This window comes from Trichosurus vulpecula, chromosome 4 (genome assembly GCF_011100635.1).
Source record: "Trichosurus vulpecula isolate mTriVul1 chromosome 4, mTriVul1.pri, whole genome shotgun sequence".
In the NCBI taxonomy this organism is placed as follows: domain Eukaryota; kingdom Metazoa; phylum Chordata; class Mammalia; order Diprotodontia; family Phalangeridae; genus Trichosurus; species Trichosurus vulpecula.
The window spans coordinates 186,753,610-186,778,266 of NC_050576.1; the positions used below are offsets into that span (position 1 = coordinate 186,753,610).

Below are 24,657 nucleotides of genomic sequence, written 5' to 3' on the forward strand. Positions count from 1 at the left end.
CTTGCTGTCTTGGGGAGAAGGAAGGAGGGAAGGGAGGGGGAAAAATTTGGAACTCTAAAATCTTTCAAAAAACAAATGTTGAAAATTGGCTTTACATGTAAATGGAAAAAAAAATACTATTTTTATTTATTTTTTAATTAATTTATTTATTTTTAGCTTACAACATTCAGTTCCACAAGCTTTTGAATTCCAAATTTTCTCTCCCTCCCTTTCCTCCCCTCTTCCCCCTCCTCAAGATGGCATGCAATCCCACATAAACTCTACATATACATTCATATTAAACATATTTTCACATTAAATACTATTTTTAAAAGGGGGAAAAAAGAGTTGTTTTATTTTTTGTATTTTCATCCCCAGCGCCTATGACAGGGTCTGTCACATAATGAGCACTTAATAAATGCCTGTTGATTCATTCACTGAGAATAAGGCCTGGAAAATCACTTTATGTCTCTACACAGGACAACTAGAAGGAGAAGAGACTTAAGGCAGGGGAATCATATACAAGGTTATTGCCACAATCTAGTAAAGAGGTGATGAGCACTTGGACTAAAAGGGCGGCTATATGTAAATGCTAAGGAGCCAACATATAGTAGAGATAGAAATGACAAGTTTTGGCAACTGCCAGGATATGTGGAGTGAGGAGAGTGAAGAACTAGGGCTGGCAACGAGGCTGCAAACACACAGAGGATCCCTGCTTCCCTTTCTAGTTACTATCCACTCCTTTTTTTTGAAACCCAGAGAATTGTGCTCCCCAAGGGTATGGTGGGTAACATCATACAAAAGAACAAATAGATGGCGTGTCTCCTTCTCTCCTGATTTATTCCCAACCTCCAGCAATCTGCCTTTAGTGCTCGTAAGTCTACTGAAACTGCTTTCTTGAAGTCACTAATGACTTTCTGATTGCTAAATCCAATAGCCTTTTCTCAATTTTCTTAGGTTACAGCATTCGGTACCATAAATCAGCCTCATAGATCACCCCCTTCTTGAAACTATCTCACATCTGCCACCATCCTCCACCTTGCCCCCACCCTCTTGGCCTTCTATAATTATTACATTATCTTAGCCTCACTCCTACCTCTTTAAACACTCATTCTCTTCCTCTTCCGGCCCCCTAGTTTGGGGTGTTCCCCAAAGCTTGATCCTCAGCCCACTGACTCTTCTCTCAATACACTCTTTCTCTTAGAGAACTAACCTCTTCTAATGGGTTCAATGGGTATCTCCAAGAAGGCAGATGATTGGGTTTTTTTGTATTTTAGCACTTAGAAAGTGCCCGAGCACAGAGTGGGTGATTTAAGAAGTGCTGGTTGTATTTAAATTAACTGAATGCCTCGATCCCACCTAACATAGTGCTTTTCCCTCGCAGTCTAACGGATGAGACGACATGCAAACAATTATCTTCAAACAAGATACAGACAGGATAAATCGGAGATAATCTCAGAGGCAAGGCACAAGCATTAATCAAGGAAAGCACTGAACATCATTTCTGCCTGGATGACCCTGTAAGACTCCAAATTCATTATGTCCCAAACCAAATTCATCGCCTTCCTCCAGAAGCAGCCCTCCTCTTCCACTCCCCTGTGTCTACCTATGATAATACTATTCTCAAAAACTTGTCATCAGTCTTGACAACTCTCTCTCTCTTCCAGAATCCCAGAAATTCAGAGCCAAAAGGGACTTCAGAGGCATCCAGGCCAGCCCATCCCTGAACAAGAATGCCCTCTACAACATTTCTGACAAGTGGGCATCTGGCCTCAGCTTGAAGACCTGGGATGAGGGGAGAAGAGGAAAGGAATAACCATTTACTAAGCACCTACTATGTGTCAGGTTCAGTACTAGGAGCTTTTCACCTATGAGCTCACTTAATTCTCACAACAGGAAGGTAGGTACTACTGTTATCCCCTATTTTACAGTTCAAGAAACTGAGGCAGACCAAAGTTTGGTGACTTGCCCAAGGTCATACGGCCAGTAAGTGTCTGAGTCCAGATTCGAACTTAAGTCTTCCTAGTCCTAGGCCCAGTACCACCTAGCTGCCTCTCTCTCCGGAAGCTACCTATTCCACTGGGGGATGATTCTACTTATTAGGAAGGTTTTTCTTAAGCCTAAAGTTGACTCAGTGGAGCTTTCATTCATTTGATCCTAATTATGCCTCTGTTTCCCTGGAGACAGCCTTTATCCATGTCCCCTCTTGAGTCTTTTTTTCTTTTTCAGGTTAAACATTCTCAGTTTCTTCAGCTAGTCCCTTAGGGGGCATGAACTCCATGCTCATCACCATGCTGCTTACTCTTGTCTGGACCATTTGTAGCTTATCCATGTCTTTCCCAAATCATGGAACTCAGAAATGAACATGGCATTCAGGCGCCATCTAACAAGTACCAGAACCCTCTGGGACCATCATCCCTTAGTTCCTGGAGGTTTCACCTCTTAGGGCTAAAAGCTGCCTTGGCTGCTGGACTCACATGAAGCTTGGGGCTCCCTCAAACCCATAGGTCAATTTCAAGCAAATTGCTGATTGTTTTCTCATTTTATATGTGGGACATGGATTATTTGAGCCCAAGCATAAAATTTTACATTTATCCCTATAAATTTCAAATCAAATATTTGATTTAACTCAATGCCAAGACCTTTTTTGAATCCTGTCATCCAGATTTTCCTTTATACCTAAAGGCATCAAGTTATCTTTTGCTTCTTTAAAAGAGCTCTAAGTGCCTAGGTGACTCAGTGGACAGAGCGCTGGGCCTGAAGTCAGGAGGACCTGAGACACTATCCATGTGACCTTGGATAGGTGCTGTTATTATCCTCATTCTGCAATTGAGGAAACTGAGACAAACAGAGATTAAGTGAGGTTAAGAGGTTAAGTTGCCCAAGGTCACTCAGCTAGTAAGTCCCTGTGGCTATATTTGAACTCTGGTCTTCCTGATTTCTAGGCCTAAGGTCATACAGCTAGTAAATGTCTCTTATTAGCTCTGAATCTCTGACTCAGTTTCCTCATTTCTAAAATGAGTATATAAATAGTATCTACCTCTTAGGGCTGTTGTGAGGATCAAATAATATTTGTAAAGTGCTTAGCATAGTACCTGACACATAGTAGGCATTGATTAAATACTTGTTTCCTTCCTTCCATCTAGTTCTCTCAATTCTCACATTTCTTAGGCAGTCTAGAATTCCCACTTGGATTACAACAACAGTCCTTTAACTTGTCTCTTTACCAGAAACCTATCCCACACACATCATTCGACATGCATTTATTAAGCACCTACTATGTGCCAGGCACTGTGCTAGGCACATAGGCACTTGGCATACAAAAACAAAAAACTGAAATAGTCCTTGTCACCAAGAATCTTATATCTTATTGGCTAAAACAATATGGACAAAGTAAGTAAGGCATATATGTGTGTAACTGATGCTGAGCGAAGTGAACAGAACCAGGAGAACATTTGCAGTAACAGCCAGCCACAGTATGTGAGGACTGACTTTGATAGACTTAGCCCTTCTCAGCAATGCAAGGACCTAAAACAATCCCAAAGGACTCGTGATGGAAAATGCCATCCACACCCAGAGAAAGAACTACAGAGTCTGAATGCAGATTGAAATAGACTAATTGCTTTTGTTTTGTTTGCTTTCTCATGGTTTCTCCCATTCTTTATAATTCTTCCATACAATATGACTAATGTGAAAATGTTTAATAGGAATGTATATGTAGAGCCTATATCAGATTGCAGGGTGTGTTGGGGAAGGAGTGGGGATTGAGGGGGAGAAAATTTAAAACTTATGGAAGTGAATGTTGAAGTCTAAAAATAAATAAAGAAAGAATATATGCGTGTATCCATCCATACATAAATACTTTTATGAAAAAGTAATTAGGGGTGGAGCTGAACAGCATAAGCAGCTTGAGGGATCAGGAGAGGCTTCCTATAATGAGCTCGTTCTTGAGCTGAGCTCTAAAGGATGTTAGGGATTCTCAAGAGGCCAGACCAGGAGGGAGTTCATTCCAGGCAGAGAGGACAGCCTGGACAACGGAGGCTAGAGATGGAATATACAGTATAAGGAAGAGCAAGTAAGACAGTTTGGTTGACATGGAAATGTGTGAAGTGCAATAATACGTGTCAGGGCTGTCCAAAATGGCGCAGGACCACATGCCGCCACAGATTTATGAGGCCCGCCTACAAGCGTAGAAACTTACATAAATGCTTTAGTAAATGAAGCTGAGCTACCACAGAGCTCTCACTAAAATGGCAAATCAAAATATATTGTCTATTGTTTCAATAAAAACCTAAGGTTGGACAGCCCTGATAGATGTAATAAGCCCGAAAAGGCCATCTGGAGCCAGGCTGAAAAGAACTTTATATACAAACAGAAGAGTCAATACCGGATCCTTAGGGTGACAGGGAGAGGCACGGAAGAGTCTGAGTAGTGTGTGAGTGTGTTTCTGTGTGTGTGTGTGTGTGTGTGTGTGTGTGTGTCTGTGTATGTGTGTGTGTGTGAGAGAGACAGAGATACATGGAGAAATAGTGAAAAAGAGAGACAGAGAGATGATTAGACCGGTGCTTTAAGAAAGTCCCTTTGACAGCTGAGTGGAAGTTGGCTTTGGGAGGGGAGACACTTGAGGCAAGAAGATCCATTAGGAGGCTCTTAAGATAAGAACTGCCACATGATGCAGTGGACAGAACATTGGGCCTGGAGTCAGGAAGAGCTGAGTTTAAATTGACCTCAGACTAACTGTGGAACCCTGGGCAAGTCACTTAACCTTGACTGCCTCAGTTTCTTCATCTGTAGAATGAGCTGGAGAAGGCAATGGCAAACCACTCCAGTATCTTTGCCAAGAAAACTCCAAGTGGGTTCATGAAGAAGTGGACACGACTGAGATGCCTGAACAACAAAACAACTACAATGTTCTAGGTGGAGGTGACATAATTCTGACCATGTTATTCTGCTGCTAAAGAACCTACATGGCTCCTTAGCCCAGCAACAAAGCCCCCCATATTTTGTCCATCCTCCACAAACCTCAACTCGTTTACTGCCCCCTCTTCCAACACAAATGCTGGTCTCATCACAGCACCTCGGCACACTTCCCTAAGTCTCTGCACCTTTACTAATCCTCCCCCATTCACGCTCTTCCTCCAGGAAGCCTCCCCTAACTACTCACACGAATATTCCTGCCTTCTCTAACCTCTTAGGAGTCTTCATTTTACAGAGTAAATTTTGGCACCAAAAGGTTAAGTGACTTGTCCAAAGTCACAAAGATATTATCAGAGCGAGCATTCAAACTTCATTTCTTTTTCTTCATCTCAAGAGCCAGCGTTCTTTTCACTATACCAGGTTACCGTCCCCCTCCCAAATCAATTCAACAAGCACTTAATAACTGTAAGTCTAATAAGCAACTACCGGGTGTAGACACAGGGGTGTGTTGGTAGATATTTAACAACCAGCTCTTGGGGGCAAGGGCGGGATGTGGCATGCCCACAACATGATTTTAAGTGTAATCTGCATTATTAATATTTTCCCCAACACTTTCTCAAGTCTAGACAATCAACAAAGCAAAACATACAGCCCTAATTTGTAGCATTTTCCAATTTCTGAGGCCTAAATGCTCACACTGAAAATTTAACAACCAGCTCTCCAGCCCTTCAAACTGGCTCCAGCACACCATTGAGTACAGTGTCTTAGTCTTTTTCGAGAATGAAGGACAAACACCAACCAACCAAGGCCCAGAGAAGATATAACATAGCCACATAGTAGGTCATAGGAAGCATTTATAATGCACCTACTGAGTGCCAAGAATTGTAAGGTTTTACAAATATTGTTTCATGTGATCCTCACAACAACTCTGGAAGGTAGGTGCCATTATTATATCCCTATTTTGCAGTTAAGGAAACTGAGGCAAGCAGAGATTAAGTGACTTGTCCAGGTCACAAGGCTAGTAAATGTCTGAGGCTGGGTATGAGCTCGGGTCATAATAATAATAACTAATTTTTATATAGTGTTTACTATGTTTAGATCCTCACAACAACCCTGAGAGATAGGTGCTATCATCTTCATTTCACAGATGAGGAAACTGAGACAAACAGATGTCAAGTGACTTGCTCAGGGTCACACAGCTAGTGAGTGTCTTAGGGTAGATTTGAACCCAGGTCTTCTTTATGCCAGACTCAGTGCTCTAACCACTGAACCACCTAATTGCCTCATAGAACTTAGAGGTGCATACAGGGGTAGACACATTTCCAAATAATTAAAGTACAATATAAAAGCTATGAACACCTTAAAAAGGAGCAAGAAATGTGTTATGTGAGGTCTGAGAGGGGAAACATATTTGTGAGGGGAGGGAGAGACCAGAGAAGGCTTTCTTGGAAGAGGTGGTATTTGAGTTGGGCCTTGAAAGATATGTAGGAATTCAACAGATAGATGTTGTTCAGTTGTATCTGACTCTTCCTGACCCCATTTGGGGTTTTCTTAGCAGAGATACTGGAGTGGTTTTCCACTTCCTTCTCCAGCTCATTTGACAGATGAGGAAACTGAGGCAGAGAGGGTGAAGTGACTTGCCCAGGGTCACACAGCTAGTAAGTATCTGAGGCCAGATTTGAACTCAGGAAGATGAGTCTTCCTGACTCCAGGGCCAGCACTAGGTGCCCCAAGAAGGAGATGGGGAGGAAATTTCAGGCCTAAGGAACATGGGAGTGACAATGTCGAAGTGGCAAAGCATAGAGCAGAAGCATCAAATCTGTGGCAGGGCTCCTGTGGCTGCAACCAATTCCAAATACAGCCAGCAACATATTAAAATGTAAATGGCAAATATTAAAACAAAGTAAATAAAAATGCAACAAACCATGAACAACATTACATTTTAAAATGAAGTCACCATGTCGGAGGCCCACAGAGATCTTTATTTACAGATTAGTGCCTCCATTTCTATTTGAGTTACACACCACTGGTATACAGTATGTTTAAGTCCAATTTGACCAGATCATGAAATAAGTGAGGGCAGTGCCAGATTGTAAAAGAAACTAAATGCCAGGGAAAGGAATCTGAACTTTACTCAGGCAATAGGGAGCCCCAGCAGGCTTTTGAGCAGAGGAGTAGATCTACAGGGCCTCTTAAGTAGGTACTCAATAAATGCTTCCTCAGTTGACAACAGAGTGTTCAACCAGATCACAGCTAAGCAAGTGCCTTACCCACACCCCTGTCCTTAGTCATACTCTCGGATCAACACGCCGATTTAAAAAAAATAAAGAGATGCTCTAACAGACTCACCTCATCCTGAAGGTTGATGTCCCCAGGCCCTCGGTTTAACTGTTCCTGCAGACTAGATACGACAGCATTGTTGCCGGGCACTCGGTAAATGCCCATGGACTCGAGCCCCCTTGCCTCCACCATCCGGCAGCACGCTGACACAATCAAGGGTACCCGCTGCAGACAGAGACGCAGTGGCATCACTATTAGAGCTGGTGCTGATGGATATAAGCATGTTGGGGGCAGGAGGCAGAAGAAGTAGGAAACACACCGAGATACCAAGACCAGGCTGTTCCCAGTAAGCAAAGGTGTGTGTGTGTGTGTGTGTGTGTGTGTGTGTGTGTGTGTGTCCACTCGCGCGTGTTTGGGGGGAAGTGGGCAAGAAACATTTTCCTCCCTTGTTCCACTTGTGTGTGGGTATGGGTGTTTCTGGGTTTTGAGTAAAACTCCAAAGCCTCCCTCCCCCCCAATAAGTTCACACACACACACACACACACACACACACACACACACACATTCTGAGAGCCTTTGGTATCAGCCCCCTTGTCCCAGACACTGCTCCCACTGCTCCTAAGTTCTTAGGCCCCACCTGATTATCAGCAGCAGGCTGGCACTCTTCCAGACGAACTCCAAATGCCCTTGGGGAGGGCTTTTTATTCTTTTTCATGATGTTGATGCCCCAGGGGGCTCTCGAGGTGGCAGCACTGTCATCTGAGGGTGCCAAGGTGGGGATGGGGGTGGGGAGAAAGAACACACACTGGTTACTTAGGGGGACATAGACACTGATCCACCAGGAGTCCAGACATAGCCATGTAGACATAGACATATCTACATAGCAATCCCATATAGACTCACATACATTCAGAAAGACACATGAAGGGATACAAAGGACACAAGTCCACTCTCCTCAAACAACCACCCCTGAAGTCCTCTTCCTGTCATCATCTGGTAGACTCCCCAGTCCCTCCCACATCTTTTTCAGTCTCCTACCTTTGGTCCCTGAAGGAGGATCCTGGGGCCTGGGAGATCGGGGAGCATTCTGCTTCAGAAGCTCTGACTTGAGCCCCGCTATTCCACGAGAGCTTTTGGGAGAAGAGTCTGCTTTGGGACCAGAGATATGGCTAGGAAAGAAATGAAAGCAAAAGGGTAGAGGGGTCTTCATTTGAAGGCTACCACCAGAGAACATTCCTTTCCCTGAGCCTGATGGACCCACCCCACAAGTGCTGCCCCCATTCATTCCAGGACACCAGCAAGGTAGGCAGGTTCTTTCCCAGCAGGCCCAACGTACTCAGGACACATGTTCCCTTATCCTCTGCATGAGGCCTCCATCAAAGCTGTAAGTGTTCTCAGGATCATCTAATCTAACCCCATCATCTCACAGGAGAAGAAATTGAAATACAGAGAGGGCAAGTGACTTGTCCAAAGTCACCCAACCAATTAGTGGTGGACCCAAGTCTCCTAACACCTCAACTCAGTGCTCTTTCCACTTCTGCTATAACAGTAGGCCAGGCCCATAGGCCACTCTCTCCACTCATAAAAATACAAGATATGGGGGCTGGAAGGGACCTTAGATGTCATCTAATCCAACTCTTTTATTTTACAAAGGAAGAAACAGAAGCCCAAAGGGACAACTGTAATCCCCAAGGCTTTTATATCTTATATAAAACAGCAACCTCCATCATTATCTCTGTCCTGGGGCCATTTCCAGTTTATGGGGGAGGAGGGCATAGGGGGAAAACCAGGGTTAAAAATAGCTAGCATTTACAGAATGCTTTACCTGCATTGTCTCATTTGATCCTCACAACTACCCTAAGAGGTAGGTGCTATTATTAATCCCCATGTATTATTGAAGTCAATAAGAGGTAAGTGATTTGCCCAGGGTCACATGGCTAGTATCTGAGACTGGATTTGAACTTAGGTCTTCCTGACCCAAGTCCAGCACTCTCCCCACTGCTGCAGTGATAGGGGGAATGCCTGGTGGTCCTCACCTTACTTTTCGGTAGTCATTAAGCTTCTTGCTGATCAGAGCTTGATTGGCACAGCCAGGGTCCTAAGAAGGGGTAGAGGAGGGAGAATAAGGAGAAGTAGAGGCAGAGAGGAGGAGGGAGGATGGGAAGAAAGAGAGAATACACCAAACATGAGTGCCCAGTGAAGCAGCAGGCATCTCTCTCCCCCACTGCCCATTCTTGGCACTTGCTCCAACCTATCCTCCTCTCTCCTGTTAAAAGACTTATGTGCCCAAAGCAGAAAAGTGGACCCTTAGGGGAGCTCCTACTCCTTTCCTGAGACACCACTGAGGTACCCACATCTGTGATCACTGGACATTCCCACTAGGGTGTGGCAACCCCCTGAAGAGAAGCCTACCCATCTGCTCCACATGGTCTCCTTGGATGCGGGTATCTCAAGGTAGACCCCATTCTATGGTGGGAAGAGGGGAAAGAACAAGCCCACTCTTCTCAGAGAGGCCATAAGGAGGTCAAACGGTAAGATAACAGGAAATGCCCACTGGGATCCTGTCCTTCACCGCAGAGCCAGGAAGTGTTAGTAGGTTGGAGCTGAGACTCACAAGGCCCAATTCTGAAGGCACTGCCTCTCCCCTGGGCCAGAGAAAGAAACTCAGTTGATATTAACACAGACCATGCCTGCTCCTAAAATGCTGGGAAACCGCATCAAGGAGAAGTGTAGAGATAGTTACTACACTGCCTCCAATAGCCAGGCTTCTCTCTCTCTTTCCAAGGTCATCTTATCCATCCTTGTCTCTCTAGGTCAGTCCTAACATATAGGAAACCTGAGCCAACTCTGCTTTTGGGGGGTTAAGAGGGAGAAAGTAATCTCATCCTCTAAGATCCACAGAAAAAGAAAATCGTCACTTGTCTATTCAGAGTAGACAAGATGGGCATGGGACATTTTCTAATGGCTTAAGAGAGGCAAATGGGGAGATGGTCCCCACTGCCCTACTGTGGTCATGGTGGGAGGCCCCCCAGCTCTCACCTCGCCCTCGGCCCTGCTGTTTTCCCGGATCGCTCTGATCCAGCCCAGCATATCATCACGGTCCTCAGCCTGAAAGAGATATTCACAGAAGTCAGCGGTGGTGAGCCGGAACACATGCCTCCTCTTGGTCTCGCTGTAGGAGATGTCCACCAGGCACGAGCTGATGCAGACGGGCGCTGTCTCCTCCTCACCTGCGCCCGCCGCCGTGCCTGCCTCCCGCCGCTCCTTGCCCAGGGAGAGTGAGTGTGCCCGGAGCGCAGCATAGACACGTTTCCACTGGCGCAGGCCACCACCCACTTTCTGCAGAAGACACACAGACAGGGAGGAGAAAGAAGAGAGAGAGGTGAAAACCTGAACTTACAACTGCCCCCCTCCTCCCAACACTCCCTCGGCCCTCCCAGACCCTATCCCTGCTGGTGGCTATGGTCAGCTGCTTTCCAGGGGATTCCATTCCTTTAAAATACTGTCACTCAGCTAGGGCCTCTGAGAATCAAGCAGAAAAGGGGGAGAGATGGCAGTGAGGTGGCAGAGAACCAGGCCACAGGTACAATGCCTTCTTCTAGATGGTCCCCCAAACCCTTGTTCAACTCCTATTAATCATGGTTTTAGAGCCAGAAGGGATCCCAGAGGTTACCTAGCCCAACCCTCTCATTTTTCAGATGAAGAAATTTCAGCCCAAGTGACTTGCCCAAGGCCACTCAGGGAATAAGGGGCAAAGCAGAATTTGAACTCCATACCTCATACTTTTAACCCTCTATCATACCTCTTCTGCTTCTAAATAGAGCCTTTAACCCCTTATGTCTCTTCACAATTCTTGCCTACCTTCCTCAGAAAACAGGTTCCTGAAGGGATCTCCATTTTCAGAGCCACACTCCCCCCTTTCAAATTCATAGGATCACAGGCTCACAAATTTAGAAGGGAACTTAGACGTCATCAGGTCCAAACTGCTCTTTTTAATGGTTGAGGAAACCGAGGCCCAGGAAGGGAAAGTGAGTAACTCATCCAAGATCACACAGGTAAGAAGTAGCAGAGGTCACCTGACTCCAGATCTAGCACTCTCCACTGTACCACCTGCCTTTCCAATTCAGTAACGATCTAATCTATAATAGCAGATCCCCAGAAGGAAAGGCCTGAACATTTCTCTCAGCATACTAGAGGCTTCCCAAAGGGAAAGGCCCTAAGAGTTCTTTCCCCTAAGTGACTAGCGAAAGGGGGGTTGCCCACAGGGTTGGAAAACACCCCCTTCCTGACCCCAAGAGGCACATCCTCATTTTGTTAATATCACATCATGGTCCACTCCAATCCAGCACAGACTATGTGGAGAAGAGGAATCAGAGAGGCTCTCTGTAAAATCACAAAATACGATGGGTTATCTCTAAAGACCCAACCTCCCTACACACCCAAAGCCACAGGAGGAAGTGAGATCTGAGATGATCCACAAAATGGGAAGCAACAGGAAGGGCATCATGAAATGAAGGGCTATATGTTGTAGCAGATAAAAATATTTGATTGATATCAGGAAGGCTTGGGTTTCAAATCTCACCTCTGACACTTACTAACTGTGTGACCATGGGAAATAGCCTCCCTGGGCCTCAGTTTCTTTATCTATGAAATGGGCATAATAATACATGTAGTCACTACCAGCACTGAATAGCTGTTGTGAGACTTACATGAGCTCATGTAAGTCAGGGGTTCTGGACCTAGTTTGTGCCATAGACCACTGGTGAAGCACATGGGCCTCTTCTCAAAAGAATGTTTATAAAGGCATAACACAAAATGATAGGATTACAAAGAAAACCAATTATATTGAAATAAAAATTCAATTTATTTCCTATCCAAGTGCATAGAACTCCTCCCCACTCCCCACGAAATCCACTCACGAACTCCAGCAGAAGGGGAGGAGAATTGTCTATAGACTCTAGTTTAAGAGCCCCCAACATAGGGGAAGTGCTTTGCAAATTTTGGAGCTAAATGTCAGTTATCATTAGTTATTTAATGACTTCCAAAGTCTCCAAGAAAGCAGAATGAAACCAAAACCAGGCTTGGACCCCACCATGCCCCCCACCCCCCTGCCCCACCCCACTCCCCAAAAGCTTCCCCATTCCTCTCTTCCTCAAATATCTGGTTAATTTGGGAAAAGATTCTCACTCACTTATCCAGGATGAGTAAATGAACTAATTACAAGGTGTGCAAAAGAGTACAGTAGGCATTTATGGGGCTGGGACTGGGTGTGTCTGATTGCCCAACATGTAAATTGGATTATCCAGGGAGTGAATAATCCAGGCTCCCAGATTTCTCCTTAAAATCCCAATCTCGTGGCTCTTTTCTTTTTTATTAACAATCTCCAGAAACAAGCAAGGCATATTTGAAGAAGAAAGAAAACGTAGTGAGTAATTATAAGGGATGTTATGAGGGGAATAGTGGGCAGGAGGAAATTTTATCCCAATAAATACTTCCTCTAACTACTTCCAGACTGCCCCCCCACAGCATCTGTAAGCATCTATAAATTCTATAAATACCCCCATCTCTTCCACAGCCTGTTCCCTTTCCTGAGTTCCAGGTTCCCCTTACCTCACTTCTCCTGCCCCAATTCCCAAGGTCTTGGAGCATACATTAGCGTTAACATCTCTGGAAGCCCCTCTGTCCTCCCAGGACACAATGCCCCTACCCTTCTATCTTACATTTGCACCTTCAGTTGTTGTAAAGGGATTAGTTTGGGGCTAGAGTCATCCCAGGAAGTCAGCTGAGAACCAGTGGGATCAATCCAGGGGCATGCTGGAGCCAGCTAGAATTCAGTCCCCCAGAGACAATTGTTAAATTTTCAGTGTGAGCATTTACACCTCAGAAATGATTTACTGTTTTGGTAAGGGTCTAGATTTAAAGTAATGGGGGACAATGTTAATAGTGCAGATTAAATGAAAAATGTGTCACAGGGATATTTTTCCCTCAAGTGCCTAGTTGTTAAATATTTGCCAGCATACCCCTGGACCAATGGTATCATCTTTTTATCAACCTGTAAAATGTGTTCTCATCCAGCCTCCTTAGCATGATAAGATCCTGTTAGTCTGTGAGCTGCAAGGGATTTTAGAGGTCATCTAGTCCAACACCCTCTTCTTACAGAAGAGGAAAGTATGGCCCCAAAAGAAAGGGTAATGTGCTTAAGGTCACTGCCATAACCTGGCATAGTGGGGATTTGAACTCAGGGACACACATACACACACCTCCCCAGTCAACTCTGCCACCTTAGCTCCAGTTAGGAAGTTCTTTGGTTTTGTTTTTCTCTTTGTATCTGACTTCAGCACCTAGTACGAAGCTTAAGACACTTTAAAAACTGTCACTGAATTGAACTGGACTCTAACCTTGATCTCATATTGCAATTTAAGCTGTTTTCCTCTGGTTCCTAGGCTGCTTCCTGAAGGATGTTCCCTCTAAAGGTTGTTTTGAGATCTGTCCCTTCCCCCTGTTATTTTTCTGACATAGGGGATTTGGGGTCAGACAACAGCAGCCCACAGACTGTACACCCCCACCCCTACCCCTCCCTCTCTTACCTTTCCCTTCTTGGTGAGGATCTGCTTAAAATATAACCAGCCTTCTCTCCTGATATCACTAAAGGTCACGTCTGAGAGGTCAGAGGTTGAATGTCTCTTGGAGGGGGCATCTTCTGATGTGCCTAGACTGTCCAAGGACTGTGATGAAAAGGGAAGAAGTAGATCAGACAGGAGCTCCACACCAACACCTCTTCAAATACCACATGTTTGCGGGTGGGGGGGCACTATGTCTGGTCTTCCTCTTCCTCCTTAATTTGTTGTGAAATCTTGAGTAATTTATTTAGCCTCTCTGAGTCTCCTGTATCGAGGTCATAAGACATGTACACAGGAGATGTGGGAGAGCTGCAAAGGATATGACCTCCCAAGGTGTCACACTGTTAGGAAGAGAAAACTTGACTAAACCCTCAACTTCAGACTGGAAGGAATTAAATCAACAGAGGAAGTGATACTGTCAATAAGGAGTTAAGTAAACAAAGGGGCTAATAATGTCAATAAGGAGTTAAATAAACGAAGGAAATGATGGAGTTTTAGGTTAGCAGAGCAGGTAACAAGGTCTTGGAAGAGTTAAACAAAAGCCCTGATCACATCAAGAAGAAAGTGAAATTAAGACTGGGCCATTTCCTCCTTCCCTTAAGACACATTATCAATAAGACCCTAAAAAGAATAACCAAAGATGAGCCTATTTCCCCCTGTTGTCTCTAACATAAGGAGGGTGTAGGGTTGATTGCAAAAACATGTTATAGCTGGGGAAACTGAGGCCCAGAGACAATAAGCGAGTTATCCTAGGTTACAAAGACTGGCCAAGTGGGAAGGCTTGAGACCAAGGCTCTGGCTGGCAGGGCTTCCTGCCAGTTTTTATAGTTCCCTTTACCCCACTCCTGTGGCCCATCCCACCTCCAGCAGCTTACCCCACCACTTGTAGCCCATCCCACCTCCAGCAGCTTACCCCATCTGTGAAAAAGCTTCGCAGCATTCGAAGGCTGGGCACTCGGTTAGGGAGTCGTCTGGAGAGAGAAGCACTGGTGTGTGAGGTGAGGAAGAGTGGGATAAGGAGAAGGGGATTCTGATTTTTCCCTCCTACTTTTCTCTGAATATTCAAAAGATTAAAGGTTTCCATGAATAGAACACTGTCCTGAAACTGGGGAGAGATACCAAGTTCTATGGGTTTCTGACTCAAGGGATAGAAGAGACGTCAGAAGTCACCTGAGGTCTGACTCTATCTCCCTCATTTTACAAATAAGGAATTTCAGGCCCAGAGATGTGGGATGACCTGCTGAAGGACACATCCACTCTAAGCAACAGCCAGGATTTGAAACCAAGCCCTTTCCTTTTATTCTAAATCCAGTATTCAGAAGAGTGCCTCTGTCCTTGCCCTACCCAATCAGCTAGCAGTATGTGAATGAGCATGAAGTACTACTTAGGATAGGTGATCTTGCCCCACGTCCCTCATCTCCTCTCTCCCCTACTCCTCCCAAACCACATCAAGAGTGACTTACCGGAGTATCCTGCCCTCCTCCCGGAAGGTGTTAAGGCCATCATCACATGACTTGGAGCGCTCAGTTGTGATGGCCAGAAGATAGGATGAACGTCGGCCGGCTTTGATACTGCCTGTAATGCCCATCCCCAACACATATGCTTTGGGGTTGGGGGCACATTTGGTGGCTCCCTGGTTCCTTCCTTTCTCCCCACCCACACCCAGCCCAGGGTCCCAGACCACCTCCCAATGTTCCCACATCAGAATCTCTGACCTGGCAGTGAAAATGTTCACCCAGCCCTAAACCCCAAAACAAAGGAAAGCAATGGGGGAGGGGATGCTGTTGAAAATCAGATCACGGGTCCAAAAGAAATCAGATCTCAACCTTCATAAACATCGGGGGATGAGACTAACAAATCAAGTAGTGAGCAGACTGGGAAGTAAGCTTTGGGTACAATGAGGATAAGCACAGGTACTCACTGCAGTCTTGGGAGTAGTGGCGGCCAAGGGCAAAGGTGAAGGTTGGGGAGGATGGGCTGGTGCCCATGACAGGGGCGGAGTTCATGGCACTGGACACAACGGCTGAGGCTGGTACATGCTTGGCTTTTAGGTCAATGCTGGGGCTGGTAGGCTCATCTTCAGAAGGATAAAAGCAGGAAAAGTGGGAAAGGAGACCTTAGCCTGGTTCATCATGCATCCTGCCTTCCTGACCCTCCTTGAGTGTGAATCTCTCCAAAACAGCTCTCCCTGATATCTCTGATCTCGCCAGTTAGGCATGATCTAGTCCATGTCAGGTATCCACCCTGAGGGTGGGACCTTGTCTCACCTAGCTGGGCAGCTAGGTAATGCAATGGATAGAGTGCTGGGCCTAGAATCAGAAAGACTTGAATTCAAATCTAGCCTGAGACTCTACCTGTGTGACCCTGGGCAAGTCACCTAACCTCTGTCTCAATTTCCTCATGTATAAAATGAGGATAATAATAGCACTTAACTCCTAGGGTTATCGTAAGGCTCAAATGTTATGAGAATTGTAAAGCGTTTCAGCATGGTGCCTGACATGCTTAGTTGTCACCATCATCATCATCATCATCATATCAGACTGAAAGCTTCTCAAGGGCAAAAGACGAATCTCTCCCTTCCGGGCTCCCCTATCATCACCCAGAACAAACCTCTGACACTGAAGGTAGGACAAAGGGAACAGAATGGAGGAGAATGGACTACCTATTCTCCCATCCTGCCCCACACCAACCCCCACTCACCGATGAAGGGAATGGATGCCAGCGAGTCTTCAGCAGCTGCCAATGGTGCCACCTTCCTATTTGGATGCTCTCCTTGCCCACTTGATTCAGGTTCTGAGGTCTCCTCACCAAACCCAAAGTTCATCTGCCTCGGAGGAGGCTGCTGAGCCTTGCGCCCAGTGGGCGGTTTCTGTCGGAGAACCACCTCCTCCCTCCTCTCCTCAGCGGGCAGCTCTGGTGGTTGGGTGTTGGGCTCTGGCCGTGTGACCCTGAGTGGCTCTGAGGACTCTGCTGAATGTGGGGCAGATGGTTGGGGGAGGTTGAAGGTAGGGAGCCCTCCAAAGGGAGCGTCCCGGAAGGAAAGGGCCTGAAGGAGACCAGTCCGGCGCTGGAAAGAAGGGCTATAGCTTCGGTACCCAATGTAACCTGTATCATCCAAGCTAGGATGAGGGGGCTGAGCTGGGGGTTTCGGTCCTGGGGGATCCTGGGGCAGGCAGGCAGGGGGTCGGGTTGGCGTGCGTTGGGGCACCCACCCAGAGTGCTCAGATCGGGGAGACACCAGTGTCCCCGGCCCCAGGGCCTCAGCAGAGCGGACAAAACGACCTAAGTAGTCATCGGATCGGGCTCGATGCCAACCTTCATGCCCCAGATGACACAGGGCATCCTGGGAGGCAGAGCAGGGCCACGGTCGATGAGCCACAACATCTCCCAGCCTGTCCTGGGAGACGCTTCGAGCACGAGGGGGCATAACTGGGCACCGCCCCTCTCCACTCCTCCGAGGCACCTGGTTTGACAGCCAGTGGGACAATGCCTGCTGGCACTCCAGTTTGCTTGGGGGTGCCCGGACCCCAGGGTCCTGGAAGGCACGGGAAGTTCGAGGATCAGGAGCAAGGCGGGGAAAGGCACTAGGATTGGGGCGCGGCTGGCTCATCCCAAAAGAGGCGTTTTCTGGATGGGGGCAGGATGGTGGGGCCCGATAGCCAGGATCACTCCAAGGAGAAGTGCGCCAGTGGTCGGTGGGTGGTGCCGAGTGGGGCTCAGACACCATGGTGACCCGGGACGAGGCCCGGGGCTGTGAAGCATAGGTCTTTCGGGGGTAACAGAGTGGAGGTGGCTCTGGTATGCTCCGCGCTTCTCCAGAGTATGGCTCGTTCCCCTTTAGGTAGGCATCCTGGGAATAAGCCTGAGGAGAGAAATAGGAAGAAGAGAAAAAAGTCATCGAAGCCCAACCGGTCCTTTGTCTAGGCAGGACTGGCCTAGTGGAATCAGGAAGACCAGAATTCAAATCGTGCTTCAGAAAATTACTAGCTGGGTGACCATGGGCAGGTCACTTAACCTCTCTGAGTCTCAGTTTCTTCTTCTGTAAAATGGGGATAATAACAGCACCTACCTCCCAGAGTTCTCGTGAGGACCAAATGAGATAACCTATAAAATGTGCTGCAAGCCTATATAAATGATATCATTATTATTACAGAGAGAAGTGGGAGCTGCTTTGGGGGAAGATGAAGATGGGCTGGGGGGAGCATTGGGGAGAGAGGAGAGGTTTGTTGAGTTCTAGGGAAGGAAGAAGTACAAAACCCAATATAAAGTACTAGAAAACCAACATGGGGCCAATTATATCATGCTTACTGTGGCTCCTTTCAGACTTAAGCCAAAGGCTGTTTCTGGCAGCTAAGAGCTCAGGATTTGATCTGCCATCTCCTTTCCCCAGAAATAACCCCGCTCTATTCCTTGAGGTAATGGGGTGATACACACCCCTCTTGGAGAAAGCCTAAAGCCCCATCAGAAACCAAACCTAGCTTCCAGAGGTAGAAAAAGAGGCCGGGGTTGGGGAGGGGCATCTCAAGGAGCCCAGGATGGAGGTCGGAGGAGGAAGCGGAGACAGCAGCAGGAGAAGAGGAGATCATTTCTCTGGCCCCGGTAGGGAGCCAAAAACCTTTCTCCTCTTACTGTTGGTTTAAATGATTCCTAGGATGGAGGGGAAGGAGGGAAGGAAAGAGGGAGGGAATGTGAAGTCTCCTGATCTCAGACTTTCCCATCTCCTGCTCTCTCTCAGCTTGTGCTCAGCTCCGGGGCCAGCATTGGCTGAGGGGCTTGGCGGGCCCGCCCCCCTCCCCGACTCTTGTTCCCCCCCCCCATCCTGGAATTTGGCTCCAAGACTGAGGCTGGCTCTGCATTGCTGAGCAGTGACAGAGCCGGCCCTCACCCGGCCAAAAAAGGAGGCGGCCCCCAGGCCAGAGGGACCCCGTCAGCCTTCGGCCAGAAGAAGCCTGGGGGCTCCGGACCAGCTGCTCACTGGCCCCTTCCTAACGCCCCATAAGGGATCTTTTCTAGGGAAATAATCCAGTGGGATGATATGGCGGGGATAGGGGTGGGGAGGGCGGCTACACACATACACACACACACTACACACAGGATCACACAATTACAAGAAGACACTCCCTGAAATGCACCAAGAGACACCAACGCACTACTGAGACAAACACAGAAGGGCGCACACACACACACACACACACACACACACACACACACACATACCTCTCCTCCCGGCCATCCTGCCGGCTCCCCACATCACAGCATCCTGACCACGCCTCCTCTGCTCATCGCCTTCCCACCCCCAGATCCCCCTCCCTTTCCTGGGTTCCCCCTCTCAGCTCCGCCCTCACTAACCAGCTGAAGCCGGGCGCCCCGTCCTCAATCCTCCCTCTCAGGGCCTTGCTCTCCCTGGCCGGGCCCCCACCCTGGCTTTGAGACCGGGATGTGGGGGGAGGCAGGAGAGAGGAGGGAGGAGGAAGGGGGGGGGGGCTAGACAGTGTCGAGTGGTGGCGTCAGTGGCTGCCCGCACCCTGATTGGCTGGCAGTATTGGCTCCCAACCACAGGAATGCTTGGGCCCCACCCTCCTGGGCCTGCCGGTTGTTGAAGGATTGGAGGGGAGAGACAGAAGAGTGGCCAGCATCCAAGTACTGACATCTGGTGCTCTCTGCCCACCCCTTCCGTGTGGGCACCAGAATCCTCCACACCATCCTTCATACTATGCAAGCTGGCTCCTCCCCTCACTATGCTTGGCACAAGGGAGAAGGTGCCACCCTACAAAATGCCAATGCTTTACACAGTACCCACCCCCACTCTTTGAACTCACCCCCGGACCTCTATCCTCCATGTTCCATCCTCCCTCACACTCTCTCCCCTCCTTTCCCCCCAATCCTGGGGCAACAGTATTTGTTTCTGGTCCGACCCAGAGCCCGTCAAGATTAGGGAGGGGTGTACTGGGCGGAGCTTGGATTCTGACTCCATGCTACATGATTTGGGGTGAATCACTTAATGTCTCTGAGGCTTTGTAAAAATAGGGAGATGAAGGTTGAAGCAGGAGAGCCAGAACTGTCTTTAATTCCTCCTCTTTTCAAAAGGCCCCCCAGAAAGGCAAAGGAAAAATCTAGGTCAGGGGTTCCGAAGTTCCTGAAATGGGGGAAGCGTAGCAATTGAGGTCACCGTGATTCCTGTGATTATGAGGATGAGCACGCTGAGGAAGATGGAAGCCCAACATTGCAGAGCACATACATTCCCCCCAAAGCCTGGGATAGCCTCCACTACTTTCTTAGCAGAAATCATCCTGGCACTGCCCAACAAGCATCAAGTTGGGAACTGAGGTGGGTTTCCCATAAGATAGAAATGGATAGGCTGAAAGTGTTGTCCCTAGGCTTGGGCAGGCAATGAGGGAAAAGCCTGACACCATGATGTTCAGCCAGAAGCTGGACAACATCCCACCCCACTCCTTTTACTGTTGCGAGAGGGTCTTTGCCCACTCCCGGCCGACGATCTGTGTGCAGACATGTGGAGGGGAAAGGCTGGAGAGGGCCATCCTGGATTGGTCTCCTGGAGAGTCTCACCCATTGGGGGAAGGTGGGATGGAGAAAAAGGGGAGAGGAAGGACTCTTCAATCTAGGGAGGTGCCTCTGTGGAATGACCAAGAGTCGGTCCTCTTGAATCTGGCATTGTACTAGCATCTCCTAGTGGAGACTACCTAGGCAGATCTACTTTGGGCATCACCAATTGAGACCTCTGCATAGCTGCCCTCAATGAAGCAACACCTATGCCACCCCTGGGAGGTGCCCTGGCATTGGGCAATCTGGGCTATTCTCAGGTACCCCTCCCCGGTGGATTAACCCTTTTTCCTCACTCTCTCGTTGTGCTAATGGGAAAAAGAAAAGACATTAAGAGGAGGGCGCTAGATCTTGGCATCCCTGTCTAGGGAAAGGGTCCAGGAATGGGAACTCACCAGCTGGAGGATGTCCTCGTCCTTGGGCATGATGGAGAGTTCCAAGGCATCATCACTGAAGAGGCAAGGGAAGGTGGTCAGCCAACACCATTGGTATCCACCTCTACACACACACACACACACACACACACACACACACACACATCCCAAGGCAAGGGGAGAGATGAACTAAAGGAAGTCCGGGAACACAGGGGACTCCAGATCCTCAGGAGCAATGCTCATGCAACATGTTCCAAAAACATAACACTCTATCTCTTGGCTCTAGGCATTTTCTCTGGCCATCCCCCGCGCATGGAATGTTGTCCCTCTTCATCTCCACATACTGACTTCTCTGACTTCTTTTAAGTCCCAACTAAAATTCTATCTTCTGTAGGAAGCATTCCCAACCTCTCTTAATTCCAGTGCCTTCCCTCTGTTAATTATTTCCTATTTATCCTATACATAGCTTTCTTTGTATATATTTGTTTGTTGTTTTCCCCATTAGACTGTAAACTCCTTGAGGGCAGGGACTATCTTTTGCCTTTTTTTTTAATCCCCAGTGCTTGGTTCAGTGCTTGACTTAGAGTAGGCTGGTAAATAATGACTGATTGATTGATTGAGGGAAGAGAAAAGCAGAGCTTAGATTACTCAGGTTGGGGAGAGAGAGTGAGGTTACTCACCTATTCTGGATCAGTGCAATAACTTGGGAGTAGGTCTTCCCAATGATGCTCTCGCCATTCACTTTCACCAGCCGGTCTCCTGATGATACAGATTGGGGCGGGGGGGGGGGGGGCAGGGAAGGGGAAGCTAAGAATCGAACGCCCCTGAACTTCTCAGGGATAGGGGTTTAGGGAGACACACACCATCCCTTGTTAGCAACCTGATTGTCTCTCAGAACATGGTTTCAGAACCTTTCACCTTTATCCATCCCCCCATAAAAGCTTATTTTGGGGGATGGTTAGCAAAGCTCCTGCCTCAACCAGGCATCAAATCCAAGCCCCCCCTGCTCTCTTTCTCAGCCTTCTCACCCTAGAATCCTAGAGTACCTAGGATTCCATTTGAACCAAACAAGGAAAAAAATCCTGATTTGTTTGATGTGGAAGTATGTAGGGGCTGATTTCATGGAGCCCGGGAGGCATCTTCCCCAACCAGCAAGAGGAAGTACAAGGCAGCTGCCAAAGGAAAGAGCCTCATGAGTGTCCCTCCTAGCATCTCACTCACCTGTCCGAAGCCCAGCCTGGTGGGCAGGGCCATCATCCTTCACATTCTTGACAAAGATGGTGTCCATGGGCTCCAGATGGCTCCGGGGGGAGGGCCCTGGTAGGCAGTGGCCAGGTTAGCTGGGGGTTGGGGGCCGAGGGTCACACATACCCAGAGGTATACTTAGTAGAACACATACACACACAGTGACTCGTAGCCACACATGTAGAGAGAACTTACAAAGACACATGAGAATACACACATACAGAGAAACACAAAAAGATATACAAGAACTATAGACATTAAAATACAAAAACACACAAAAGACCACAGGAGCAGAGATTTAGAGCCGGAAGAGAACTTCCAATGATTTAGTCCAAAGGTTTTTAACCCGGGGTCTACAGAATCCTCCCCGCAAGGGGTTGTGGATGGATATCAGGACCATCTTTATTTCAAAATAATTGATTCCTTTGTAATCCTACATATTTTATTTTATGCACTTAAAAACATTATTTTTGAGAAAGGGTTTATAGGCTTCACCAGGCTGCCAGAGGGGTCAATGGCACAAAAAAGTCAAGAACCCCTGATCTAGTCCAAACCTCTTATTTTAGAGATGATAAATAGGCTCAGAGAGGTTAATTGATTTGACCAAGGTCACACAGGTAGCAAGTGGCAGAAGAAGGATTCAAACCCAGGTCCTCTGGCTCCAAATCCAGCCTTCATTCTATTGTACCATAGAGACAGATGGACATTCCAGGTTGGGGTGGGAGGGGGTGACACATGGAAACATTAAGACACAGAGAACAGAAATACATAAAACAGCCCAAGATCGCAGCGTTGGACTTTCCAAGGAGCCACTAGACCACCCCAATGTCCATGAAGGGAGGACATAAACACTTGAATACCCTCATGAGATCTTCATTCCAGTGTCCTCCCCCCACCCCAAATCCAGAATCTCCACTTAGCCACCTGGAGCCAATAAATTTAGGCTTTTCTTATGGAAGGTCTTGATCCAGCTTCGTTCTGCACCTGCCCTCCCCTACCTACCCAACTCCTCCAATACACATTTGGATGACTGTGACCCACACATCCCCTAGGGCAGAACTAAGGATGAAAGTTTATCCAGAATGGCTGGAGGGAAGAGAAAAGTACAGCCTAATAAGTCCTCAACAATTGAATGAAGAAGATGCGTTTCCAAGGTTTCTATCCCAATTTCTACCACTAGGGGTCAGGATATACAGAGTCCTATGGGCATCAACCAGGGAATGAAGAATTCTAGTTTCAATCTGTCACAGACTGGCATGGCATGTGACATTCCATGCTTCTGAAGGGAGGGGAGGAGATACTGTGGGCAAATGAAAGAAGTTGAAGGTGTTAACATCAGCTTGTATTTAAGGGGGAGAGATATCCCATAGCCACGGTCCATTCCTCACCTGGTAGATGGATAGTCCCCCTGTCCCTTAACCCAGCAGCACAGAAACAAGAACTTGGCCAAAGGAGGACAAATGAAGCAAGAGAGAGGAAATTATATCCAGAGGAGAGAGAGAGACAGAGACAGAGAGACAGAGAGAGATGGAGAGAGACAGAGATACAAAGAGAGATAGAGGAGAGAGAGAGAGAGAGAGAGAGATAGAGAGAGAGAGAGAGAGAGAGAAAAGAAGAAATGGGGTGGAATGGGGGATGGCATAGAGACCAAGCAAGGTACTAGGCATGGACGTAGATGAAGAAATATGGAAAGAACAAGAACCGAGAAGGAGAGACCAACTCCCAGTCTTGAACCCTCCTCTAGGCCCCAGATTCCCACTCCCTCATCTCTCCTTACCTCCTCGATTTCCATTCTCTTCCTCCTGAAGAAGACAAAAATATTGGTATGAGTAGCTGACATCCAACTGGGGACCCTTAAGACAATTCCTGCCAACTAAAGAGGGAGCGTGCAACCAACTGATGCAACCTATCCAGCCCCCCTAGTACTTCATTCGTGCTACTAGCTTGCCAGATGGAATTAGAACTAACTGGAAAACCAAGAGTTCAGTGGGAGAGCCTGGTAGGATGGGGGAGGGGGCGTTGGAGATTACATCTCCTCTCCCACTCCTCTATCCTAAGTTTTACCACCTCATGGCCTTTCCCTCAGGGAGCTCTCAGGGTGATAGAGAAACACAGTTTCAGTCAGGCTGTAGGAAGTCCCATGCTGATTGGAGAGACAGAGATACACAGTCAAGATGCAGACAGAACCACAGAGAGAGGAAGATGAGGGCAAATGAAAGGTGCGGCATCAATTACGAAAGAACACAGACTCATTGATAGATGAAAGCCAGGGAGTGTTAATCATAATAGTTTCTCTAAGAGGGGACTTGAAGTCCATTATGCAAGGAGGTAGGAAATAGACACCCTTGGTTGGGGGAACGGACCATGCAAGAAAAAAGAGTAAGCCAAAGCAGAAGGAGAAAGTGGAGAGATCAGCAGAGTCTACATCAGGGAATAACAAGGGGTTACGTTTATAAGACAGGGTCCGCAGCTGATGGAGGGGCAGGGCTTGGAGGCACAACAGAGACATTTCTAACGGCCAGGACAGGTAGTAATAAGGAGCCACCTCAGTTCTTGAGCCAAGAAAGGGCAATATTCAAGCATGCTTTGGAGAAGACGAATCCGGTAGCTTTGTGCAGTAGGTGAAGGGGAGGGGTAAAGATGTAGGAGGACCAGGCATCTGCTGTTATCACCTAGACATG

At 47.5% G+C, this 24,657-nt stretch overlaps 1 protein-coding gene across 2 annotated transcripts in view; it reads right to left on the reverse strand.

Annotated features, from left to right (window-relative positions):
- The window catches only part of ARHGAP23 (Rho GTPase activating protein 23), a 118,700-nt gene that overhangs the window by 43,875 nt on the left and 50,168 nt on the right, over positions 1 to 24,657 (reverse strand). For both annotated transcript variants that reach the window (XM_036756895.1, XM_036756894.1), the window contains exons 3-16: positions 23,754 to 23,778; positions 21,953 to 22,048; positions 21,412 to 21,490; positions 20,753 to 20,807; positions 16,497 to 17,658; positions 15,718 to 15,873; positions 15,260 to 15,371; positions 14,710 to 14,767; positions 13,764 to 13,901; positions 10,216 to 10,515; positions 9,213 to 9,274; positions 8,215 to 8,345; positions 7,814 to 7,935; positions 7,246 to 7,401 (exon numbers count right to left, since the gene is read on the reverse strand). In XM_036756895.1, the coding sequence (XP_036612790.1) occupies positions 7,246 to 7,401; positions 7,814 to 7,935; positions 8,215 to 8,345; positions 9,213 to 9,274; positions 10,216 to 10,515; positions 13,764 to 13,901; positions 14,710 to 14,767; positions 15,260 to 15,371; positions 15,718 to 15,873; positions 16,497 to 17,658; positions 20,753 to 20,807; positions 21,412 to 21,490; positions 21,953 to 22,048; positions 23,754 to 23,778 (2,652 nt within the window). The remainder of the gene's footprint in view (positions 1 to 7,245; positions 7,402 to 7,813; positions 7,936 to 8,214; positions 8,346 to 9,212; positions 9,275 to 10,215; positions 10,516 to 13,763; positions 13,902 to 14,709; positions 14,768 to 15,259; positions 15,372 to 15,717; positions 15,874 to 16,496; positions 17,659 to 20,752; positions 20,808 to 21,411; positions 21,491 to 21,952; positions 22,049 to 23,753; positions 23,779 to 24,657) is intronic.